Below are 11,721 nucleotides of genomic sequence, written 5' to 3' on the forward strand. Positions count from 1 at the left end.
AGGCTGCCCAGAACGCATGGCAACGCCACGGTCACGCGGTGACCATGCGGCGGGCATGCGAGTCTACGCGCTTTGGAGTTGGGGCCCTGGGCCACCATCCAAACATCGACGTATCACCACCAAACCATGTATTTATGATTAAATAGACACTTATGTAACTAGAAATGATTTTTGGAAAAAATAAAGAGAAAACTATAAGGCAGCTGCAGTTCAAATTTGACCCGCTTCCTACTGAATCGGCGGAAATTTGTCTTTTTCACGAGACGTGGATCAAAACTTTTGAAACCCAGCCATTTTGTCAATTGTGCATTAAATATGTCCTAGTATTTTATAAAATTAATTTGGTCCAAATTTGCAACAAATATATGGTAGGTCCTTCACAAAAAACTCATTTTGGGCACTCGAAAAATGGAAAATTGATTTTTCGTCCAAAGAAAATGAAAACCCCCTTAGGCAAAATTGTTTGCCATTCCAATATGCACCCTTGTGCACAATATGAGATCATTTGAAAAACCTATGCCATGAATCTGGCCATAATATTGATCATTTGACTTGAAAGCCATGAATCTTCACCCATGATAGCTCATTTCTGAGAACACTTTTTTAAAAGAATTGCCGTATTACAAGTTTATTATTTTCCCTGGTAACTTGGTCACATATAATGACACAATGCGAAGGTTTTCCAATTTTTTGATTTTTTTGAATTTTTTATGCCCGTTTCAAAATGTGGTCAAAACGGCGGGAATGACCGTTCCTAGCTAGTGGTTGAATCTTGGAATTTTTTTGGTGTTTCTCTAATTAAATAGATACTTATGTACCTAAAAATGATTTTTGGAAAAAATAAAGAGCAAACTATGAGGTAGCTGCAGTTCGAATTTGACCCAGTTCCTACTGAATCGGTGGAAATTTGTCTTTTTCACGAGAGGTGGATCGAAACTTTTGACACCCAACCATTTGGTCAATTGTGCATTATATATGGCCTAGTATTTTATAAAATTGATTTGGTCCAATATTGCAACAAATATATGGTAGGTCCTTCACAAAAAAACCTCATTTTGGGCACTCGGAAAATGGAAAATTATTTTTTCGTCCAAAGAAAATGAAAACTTACTTAGGAAACATTGTTTGCCATTCCAATATGCACCCTTGTGCACAATATGAGATCATTTGAACAAACTATGCTATGAATGTGGCCATAAGATTGATCATTTGGCTTGAAAGCCATTGATCTCCACACATGATAGCTAGTTTCCGAGGACACTTTTTAAAAATAATCATTGTATTACAAGTTTATTATTTTTCCTAGTAACTTGGCCACATATAATGACACAATGCGAAGGTTTTCATTTTTTTTTATTTTTTTCAATTTCTTATGCCCGTTTCTAAATGCGGTCAAAATGGCGGGCCTGACCGTTTAGAGCTAGCGGTTGAATCTTGCAATATTTTTGGAATATCTCTAATGAAATAGATACTTATATACCTAAAAATGATTTTTGGAAAAAATAAAGAGCAAAATATAAGGTAGCTGCACTTCAAATTTGACCCGCTTTCAGATGAATCGGTGGAAATTTGTCTTTTTCACGAGAGGTGGATCAAAACTTCTGACATCCAACCATTTGGTCAATTATATAATAATATGGCCTAATATTTTAGAAAAATGATTTGGTCCAATTTTGCAACAAATATATGGTAGATTCTTCACAAAAAACTCATTTTGGGCACTCGAAAAATGAAAAATGGCTCTTTTGTGCAATGAAAGTGAAAACCCCTCAAATCAACATTGTTTGTCATCCCAAGATACACACATGTGCAAACTACTGGTTCATTTTAGCAAACTATAAGTGGTTAGTATGTTGAATGTTTACCTTGAATTAGAGGGTGAAAATTATAAGAGAAACAAAAAAACAAACAAAACTACCTGATTGGTGGAATCACTTATGGCTTGGATCGATGACCTGGCAAACATCAGTCCATCCATCCATCCCATCCCACGGCAGCGACCCCCCTCTCTCTCACGAACCCCACCCAACCCCTCTCTTTCTCGCACGAACCCCACCCACGGCAGCAAAGCCCTCCTCTCTCTCGTGCTAACCCTAGCGCTGCACTCCTCCATTGCCGCCGCCACCTCTGGCGCCCGATCCTAGCGACCTCGGGTGGGAATCCTACCGTCCTCCTCTCACCCCCACCGCCCTCGTAACCGACCCACGCGCCCCTCTCCTCCGATTCATGATTCGTCCGCGGCCTCGCGGATCAGATCTGGCTGACTGACCGACCTAGCGATGGGTGTTGCTCTGTAGGTGGCCAGGGTCTCCGCCGCCAGCGTCGGATTCATCTACGCCTCCGTCAAGCTCGAGCAGGCGGGCCAACCGTAGCGGATTCGGCCCTCAGCTCCTCCGCCATGATGGCCGTGCCGCCGGTGGCCAGAAAGGCGCCGTGGAGGCTCGCGGAGCACGGGGACGTCGCTCGCCGCCCTCACCGCACCTCCATTCCCCTCCACCACCTTCCCTCCCTCCATCTACACGCCCGTCTATATAAGGTACGCCTCCCTTGCTACCCCTTGAGCACTGCGTTGGTTTTCCCTTGAAGAGGAAAGGGTGATGCAGTAAAGCAGTGTAAGTATTTCCCTCAGTTTTTGTGAACCAAGGTATCAATCCAGTAGGAGGCCACGCACGAGTCCCTCGCACCTACACAAACAAATAAATCCTCGCACCCAACGCGATAAGGAGTTGTCAATCCCTACACGGTCACTTACGAGAGTGAGATCTGATAGATATGATAGGATGATATTTTTGGTATTTTTATGATAAAGATGCAAAGTAAAATAGAAAGCAATAAAAATAACTAAGCGTTGGAAGATTAATATGATGGAAAATAGACCGGGGGCCGTAGGTTTCACTAGTGGCTTCTCTCAAGAGCATAAGAATTTATGGTGGGTGAACAAATTACTATTGAGCAATTGACAGAATTGAGCATAGTTATGAGAATATCTAGGTATGATCATGTATGTAGGCATCACGTCCGAGACAAGTAGACCGGCTCCTGCCTGCATCTACTACTATTACTCCACACATCGACCGCTATCCAGCATGCATCTAGAGTATTAAGTTCAAAAGAACAGAGTAATGCTTTAAGCAAGATGACATGATGTAGAGCGATAAACTCATGCAATATGCTATAAACCCCATCTTGTTATCCTCGATGGCAACAATACTATACGTGCCTTGCTGCCCCTACTGTCACTGGGAAAGGACACCGCAAGATTGAACCCAAAGCTAAGCACTTCTCCCATTGCAAGAAATATCAATCTAGTAGGCCAAACCAAACTGATAATTCAAAGAGACTTGCAAAGATAACCAATCATACATAAAAGAATTCAGAGAAGATTCAAATATTGTTCATAGATAAACTTGATCATAAACCCACAATTCATCGGTCTCAACAAACACACCGCAAAAGAAGATTACATCGAATAGATCTCCACGAGAGAGGGGGAGAACATTGTATTGAGATCCAAAAAGAGAGAAGAAGCCATCTAGCTAATAACTATGGACCCGAAGGTCTGAGGTAAACTACTCACACATCATCGGAGAGGCTATGGTGTTGATGTAGAAGCCCTCCGTGATCGATGCCCCTTCCGGTGGAGCTCCGGAACAGGCCCCAAGATGGGATCTCACGGGTACAGATGGTTGCGACGGTGAAATTAGGTTTTTGGCTCCGTATCTGGTAGTTTGGGGGTACGTAGGTATATATAGGAGGAAGGAGTACGTCGGTGGAGCAACAGGGGGCCCATGAGGGTGGAGGGCGCGCCTGGGGGGGTAGGCGCGCCCCCTACCTCGTGCCCTCCTGGTTGATGTCTTGACGTAGTGTCCAAGTCCTCTGGATCACGTTCGTTCCGAAAATCACGTTCCCGAAGGTTTCATTCCGTTTGGACTCCGTTTGATATTCTTTTTCTGCGAAACTCTGAAATAGGCAAAAAACAGCAATTCTGGGAAGGGCCTCCGGTTAATAGGTGGTCCCAAAAGTAATATAAAAGTGTATAATAAAGCCCAATAATGTCCAAAATATAATATAATATAGCATTAAGCAATCAAAAATTATTGATACGTTGGAGACGTATCAAGCATCCCCAAGCTTAATTCCTGCTCGTCATCGAGTAGGTAAATGATAAAAACATAATTTTTGATGTGGAATGCTACTTGGCATAATTTCAATGTAATTCTTCTTAATTGTGGTATGAATATTCAGATCCGAAAGATTCAAGATAAAAGTTCAATATTGACATAAAAATAATAATACTTCAAGCATACTAACTAAGCAATTATGTCTTCTCAAAATAACATGGCCAAAGAAAGTTCATCCCTACAAAATCATATAGTTTAGTCATGCTCCATTTCAGTCACACAAGAATGCTCTCATCATGCACAACCCCGATGACAAGCCAAGCAATTGTTTCATACTTTAGTAATCTCAAACTTTTTCAACTTTCATGAAATACATCAGCGTGAGCCATGGATATAGCACTATGGGTGGAATAGAATATAATGATGGGGGTTATGTGGAGAATACAAAAAAGGAGAAAGTCTCACATCAACGAGGCTAATCAATGAGCTATGGAGATGCCCATCGATTGATGTTAATGCACGTAGTAGGGATTGCCATGCAACGGATGCACTAGAGCTATAAATATATGAAAGCTCAACAAAAGAAACTAAGTGGGTGTGCATCCAACTTGCTTGCTCACGAAGACTTAGGGCACTTGAGGAGGCCCATTGTTGGAATATACAAGCCAAGTTCTATAATGAAAAATTCCCATTAGTATATGAAAGTGACAAAACAAGAGACTCTCTATCATGAAGATCACGGTGCTACTTTGAAGCACAAGTGTGGAAAAAGGATAGTAGCATTGTCCCTTTTTATTTCCTTTTTTTGGGCCTTCCTTTTTTTATTTGGCCTTTTTTTCTTTTTTTATTGGGGCAATGCTCTATTAATGATGATCATCACACTTCTATTTATTTACAACTCAAAGATTACAACTCGATACTAGAACAAAGTATGACTCTATATGAATGCCTCCGGCGGTGTACCGGGATATGCAATGAACCAAGAGTGACATGTATGAAAGAATTATGAATGGTGGCTTTGCCACAAATACTATGTCAACTACATGATCATTCAAAGCAATATGACAATGATGAACGTGTCATGATAAACGAAACGGTGGAAACTTGCATGGCAATATATCCCGGAATGGCTATGGAAATGCCATAATAAGTAGGTATGGTGGCTGTTTTGAGGAAGATATAAGGAGGTTTATGTGTGAAAGAGCATATCATATCACGGGGTTTGGATGCACCGGCGAAGTTTGCACCAACTCTCAATGTGAGAAAGGGCAATGCACAGTACCGAAGAGGCTGGCAATGGTGGAAAGGTGAGAGTGTGTATAATCCATGGACTCAACATTAGTCATAAAGAACTCACATACTTATTGCAAAAATCTACAAGTCATCAAAAACCAAGCACTACGCGCATGCTCCTAGGGGGATATATTGGTAGGAAAAGACCATCGCTCGTCCCCAACCGCCACTCATAAGGAGGACACTCAAAGAACACCTCATGTTTCAAATTTGTTACATAACGTTTACCATACGTGCATGCTACGGGACTTGCAAGCTTAAACACAAGTATTTCTCAAATTCACAACTACTCAACTAGCACAACTTTGATATCACTACCTCCATGTCTCAAAACAATCATCAAGCATCAAACTTCTCTTAGTATTCAACACACTCATAAGAAAGTTTTTACTAGTCTTGAATACCTAGCATATTGGGATTATTTAAGCAAATTACCATGCTATTAAGACTCTCAAAATAATCTAAGTGAAGCATGAGAGAATAATAGTTTCTATAAAAAAACCACCACTGTGCTCTAAAAGATATAAGTGAAGTACTAGAGCAAAAACTATATAACTCAAAAGATATAAGTGAAGCACATAGAGTATTCTAATAATTTCCGAATCACGTGTGTCTCTCTTAAAAGGTGTGTACAGCAAAGATGATTGTGGTAAACTAAAAAGCAAAGACTCAAATCATACAAGACGCTCCAAGCAAAACACATATCATGTGGTGAATAAAAATATAGCTCCAAGTAAAGTTACCGATGGAAGTAGACGAAAGAGGGGATGCCTTCCGGGGCATCCCCAAGCTTTAGCTTTTAGGTGTCCTTAGATTATCTTGGGGGTGCCATGGGCATCCCCAATCTTAGGCTCTTGCCACTCCTTGTTCCATAATCCATCAAATGTTTCACCCAAAACTTGAAAACTTCACAACACAAAACTCAGCAGAAAATCTCGTGAGCTCCGTTAGCGAAAGAAAACAAAAGACCACTTCAAGGTACTGTAATGAACTCATTATTTATTTATATTGGTGTTAAACCTACTGTATTCCAACTTCTCTATGGTTTATAAACTATTTTACTAGCCATAGATTCATCAAAATAGGCAAACAACACACGAAAAACAGAATCTGTCAAAAACAGAACAGTCTGTAGTAATCTGGAACTAACGCAAACTTCTGGAACTCCAAAATTCAGCCAAAATAGGAAGACCTAGAAAATTTGTTTATTGATCAGAAGCAATTGGAATCAATATTTTATCACATTCTGGTGATTTTTAACAATTATTTTCGTGAATAGAAAGTTTCTGGAATTTTCAGCAAGATCAAATAACTATCATCCAAGAAGATCCTATAGGTTAAACTTGGCACAAACACTAATTAACACATAAAAACACATCTAACCAGAGGCTAGATCAAAGATTTATTCCTAAACAGAAGAAAAAACTAAAAAACTAAAAATAAAATTGGGTTGCCTCCCAACAAGCGCTATCGTTTAACGCCCCTAGCTAGGCATAAAAGCAAGGATAGATCTAGGTATTGTCATCTTTGGTAGGCAATCCATAAGTGGCTCTCATAATAGATTAATAATGTAATGTTATTTTATTTCTAGGGAAGTGTTCCATGCCTTTCCTCAACGGAAATTGGAATCTAATATTCCCTTCCTTCATATCAATAATTGCACCAATCGTTCTAAGGAAAGGTCTACCAAGAATAATAGGACATGAAGGATTGCAATATATATCAAGAACAATAAAATCTACGGGCACATTTCCTATTTGCAACAATAAGAATATCATTAATTCTTCCCATAGGTTTCTTAATAGTGGAATCCGCAAGGTGCAAGTTTAGAGAGCAATCATCAAATTCACGGAAGCCTAGTAAATCGCATAATGTCTTTGGAATCGTGGAAACACTAGCACCGAAATCACACAAAGCATAGCATTCATGATCTTTAATTTTAATTTTAATAGTAGGTTCCCGTTCATCATAAAGTTTTCTAGGGATAGAAACTTCCAACTCAAGTTTTTCTTCATAAGATTGCATCAAAGCATCAACGATATGTTTGGTAAAGGCTTTATTTTGACTATAAGCATGAGGAGAATTTAGCACGGATTGCAACAAGGAAATACAATCTATTAAAGAACAATTATCATAATTAAATTCCTTGAAATCCAAAATAGTGGGTTCATTATTATCTAGAGTTTTGTCCCCTTCAATCCCACTTTTATCAATTTTAGCATGAAGATCTAAAAACTCCGAATTCCTGGAACGCCTTCTAGGTAAAGGTGGATCATATTCAGTCCCTTCATTATCAAGATTCATGTTGCAAAACAAAGATTTAATAGGGGACACATCAATAACTTTTAGATCTTCATCTTTGTTTTCATAGAAACTAGAAGAACACGCTTTCATAAAGCAATCTTTCTTAGCACGCATCCTAGCGGTTCTTTCTTTGCACTCATCAATGGAAATTCTCATGGCTTTGATAGACTCATAGATATCATGCTTAGGAGGAATAGATCTAATTTTTAAAGAATCAACATCAAGAGAAATTCTATCAACGTTCCTAGCCAATTCATCAACTTTAAGCAATTTTTCTTCAAGCAAAGCATTGTAATTCTTTTGCGAATTCATAAATTCCTTAACACTAGTCTCAAATTCAGAGGGCATTTTATTAAAATTTCCATAAGAATTGTTGTAAGAATTACCATAATTATTAGAGGAATTACCAGGATAGGGCCTAGGATTAAAGTTTCCTCTATACGTGTTGTTACCAAAATTATTCCTACCAACAAAATTCACATCCATGGATTCATTATTATTCTCAATCAAAGTAGACAAAGGCATATCATTAGGATGAGAAGAAACACTCTTAGTAGCAAATAATTTCATAACTTCATCCATCTTTCCACTCAAAACATTAATTTCTTCTATCGCATGCACCTTTTTATTAGTAGATCTTTCAGTGTGCCATTGAGAATAATTAACCATAATATTATCTAGGAGTTTAGTAGCTTCTCCTAAAGTGATTTCCATAAAAGTGCCTCCTGCGGCCGAATCTAAAAGATCTCTAGAAGCAAAATTCAATCCGGCATAAAAAATTTGTATGATCATCCATAAATTCAAACCATGTGTAGGACAATTACGTATCATTAATTTCATCTTCTCCCAAGCTTGTGCAACATGTTCATGATCAAGTTGCTTAAAATTCATAATATCGTTTCTAAGAGAGATGATCTTAGCGGGAGGAAAATATTTAGAGATGAAAGCATCTTTGCACTTATTTCAAGAATCAATACTATTTTTAGGCAAAGACGAAAACCAAGCTTTAGCACGATCTCTAAGTGAAAAAGGAAATAGCTTCAATTTAACAATATCATTATCCACATCTTTCTTCTTTTGCATATCACACAAATCAACGAAGCTATTTAGATGGGTAGCGGCATCTTCACTAGGAAGGCCGACGAATTGATCTTTCATGACAAGATTCAACAAAGCTGTATTAATTTCACAAGACTCGGTATCGGTAAGAGGAGCAATCGGAGTGCTAAGGAAATCATTGTTGTTGGTATTGGTAAAGTCACATAATTTGGTATTATCTTGAGCCATCGTGACAAGCAAGCAATCCAACACACGAGCAAACAAGAAGCAAGCGGAAAAAGAGGCGAATGGAAAAAGGAGAGGGCGAATAAAATGGCAAGGGTGAAGTGGGGGAGAGGAAAACGAGAGGCAAATGGCAAATAATGTAATGCGGGAGATAAGGGTTTGTGATGGGTACTTGGTATGTTGACTTTTGCGTAGACTCCCCGGGAACGGCTCCAGAAATCCTTCTTGCTACCTCTTGAGCACTGCGTTGGTTTTCCCTTGAAGAGGAAAGGGTGATGCAGTAAAGCAGCGTAAGTATTTCCCTCAGTTTTTGAGAACCAAGGTATCAATCCAGTAGGAGGCCACGCACGAGTCCCTCGCACCTACACAAACAAATAAATCCTCGCAACCAACACGATAAGGGGTTGTCAATCCCTACACTGTCACTTACGAGAGTGAGATCTGATAGATATGATAGGATAATATTTTTGGTATTTTTTATGATAAAGATGCAAAGTAAATAGAAAGCAATAAAAATAACTAAGTGTTGGAAGATTAATATGATGGAAAATAGACCCGGGGGCCATAGGTTTCACTAGTGGCTTCTCTCAAGAGCATAAGTATTTCCGGTGGGTGAACAAATTACTGTTCAGCAATTGACAGAATTGAGCATAGTTATGAGAATATCTAGGTATGATCATGTATATAGGCATCACGTCCGAGACAAGTAGACCGACTCCTGCCTGCATCTACTACTATTACTCCACACATCGACCGCTATCCAGCATGCATCTAGAGTATTAAGTTCAAAAGAACAGAGTAATGCTTTAAGCAATATGCCATGATGTAGAGGGATAAACTCATGCAATATGATATAAACCCCATCTTGTTATCCTCGATGGCAACAATACTATACGTGCCTTGCTGCCCCTACCGTCACTGGGAAAGGACACCGCCAGATTGAACCCAAAGCTAAGCACTTCTCCCATTGCAAGAAAGATCAATCTAGTAGGCCAAACCAAACTAATAATTCGAAGAGACTTGCAAAGATAACCAATCATACATAAAAGAATTCAGAGAAGATTCAAATATTGTTCATAGATAAACTTGATCATAAACCCACAATTCATCGGTCTCAACAAACACACCACAAAAGAAGATTACATCAAATAGATCTCCACGAGAGAGGGGGAGAACATTGTATTGAGATCCAAAAAGAGAGTAGAGTAGAAGCCATCTAGCTAATAACTATGGACCCGAAGGTCTGAGGTAAACTACTCACACATCATCGGAGAGGCTATGGTGTTGATGTAGAAGCCCTCCGTGATCGATGCCCCTTCCGGCGGAGCTCCGGAATAGGCCCCAAGATGGGATCTCATGGGTACAGAAGGTTGCGGCGGTGGAATTAGGTTTTTGGCTCCGTATCTGGTAGTTTGGGGGTACGTAGGTATATATAGGAGGAAGGGGTACGTCAGTGGAGCAACAGGGGGCCCACGAGGCTGGAGGGCGCGCCTGGGGGGGGGGTAGGCGCGCCCCCCTACCCCGTGCCCTCCTGGTTGATGTCTTGACGTAGTGTCCAAGTCCTCTGGATCACGTTCGTTCCGAAAATCACGTTCCCGAAGGTTTCATTCCGTTTGGACTCCATTTGATATTCTTTTTCTGCGAAACTCTGAAATAGGCAAAAAACAGCAATTCTGGGCTGGGCCTCCGGTTAATAGGTTAGTCCCAAAAGTAATATAAAAGTGTATAATAAAGCCCAATAATGTCCAAAACAGAATATAATATAGCATGGAGCAATCAAAAATTATAGATACGTTGGAGACATATCATCCCTCTCCCCTCACCTCTCTCCCCGCGCTTCCGGAAGTCGAGGTCTATGGTTTGGTGCGCCGGTGCGCTGATGGATCTGGCGGGGTTGCTGGTGTGCTGCAGGAGGGCGGCCGGATGTTGGACGCGCCGGCGAGCCCGCCGGGCGGTGGAGGAGGCAGCGACGACGACGGCTTCGGCGGTGTCAGGGAGCAGGACAGGTTCCTGCCCATCGCCAACATCAGCAGCATCATGAAGAAGGCCATCCTGGCCAATGGCAAGATCGCCAAGGATGCCAAGGAGACCGTGCGGGAGTGCGTCTCAGAGTTCATTGCTTCATCGCCAGCGAGTGAGTGCCTCTGTTAACCGCTGCCGCTCTGTTTTGCCTGCCCGAATCAAGTGTGGTCTAGTGCTGACCTGTCACCATTTTGTCTTGTCTGTACTGTAGGGCGAGCGACAAGTGCCAGAGGGAGAAGCGCAAGACCATCAACGTCGACGACCTGCTCTGGGCGATGGCCACGCTAGGCTTTCAGGAGTACATTGAGACCCTCAAGGTTTATCTGCAAAAGTACAGAGAGGTGCATGCCCATTTAGCCATGTGGGATTTTTTTGTCTACACTAATTGGGGATGGATTAGTGCTTTGGGAGTTAGGTAGGTCCATGGTAGTTTAATATGTTGCTTCTTGAAAGTGCAACTATCCCTGGGTGGTTTTGGTAATTCCTAACAACATATAGCTCATTGAGCTAATGCTATTTCAAGATAAACATTTCAGGAAAGCTCAATGATTGGCATGGCATGGATGAGAAAAGTGGGCCCCTCAAAATGCTAAGGACAAAGGATTGGCTCAAGCTCAAAGCTCAGGACTCTACATTTTTCATTTTAAGTGATCCAAGATCACATTGAGTCCATAGGAAAAGCCAATACTATCAAGAG

General features: G+C 40.7%; 1 protein-coding gene across 1 annotated transcript; it reads left to right on the plus strand.

Annotated features, from left to right (window-relative positions):
- Positions 1-10,925: 10,925 nt before the first annotated feature.
- LOC109736135 (nuclear transcription factor Y subunit B-like) lies at positions 10,926-11,443 on the plus strand. Its single transcript, XM_020295352.1, has 2 exons — positions 10,926-11,140; positions 11,236-11,443. Exons 1-2 carry the CDS (start codon positions 10,926-10,928, stop codon positions 11,441-11,443), a joined length of 423 nt encoding a protein of 140 aa, XP_020150941.1.
- Positions 11,444-11,721: the final 278 nt, after the last annotated feature.

The sequence above is a fragment of the Aegilops tauschii genome, chromosome 2, assembly GCF_002575655.3.
Source record: "Aegilops tauschii subsp. strangulata cultivar AL8/78 chromosome 2, Aet v6.0, whole genome shotgun sequence".
NCBI lineage: Eukaryota > Viridiplantae > Streptophyta > Magnoliopsida > Poales > Poaceae > Aegilops > Aegilops tauschii.

Coding starts and splice junctions, on each gene's coding strand:
- LOC109736135 (XM_020295352.1), top strand. CDS start 10,926: ATGTTGGACGCGCCGGCGAGCCCGCCGGGCGGTGGAGGAGGCAGCGAC. Junction 11,141..11,235: donor GCTTCATCGCCAGCGAGTGA/GTGCCTCTGTTA, acceptor TCTGTACTGTAG/GGCGAGCGACAAGTGCCAGA.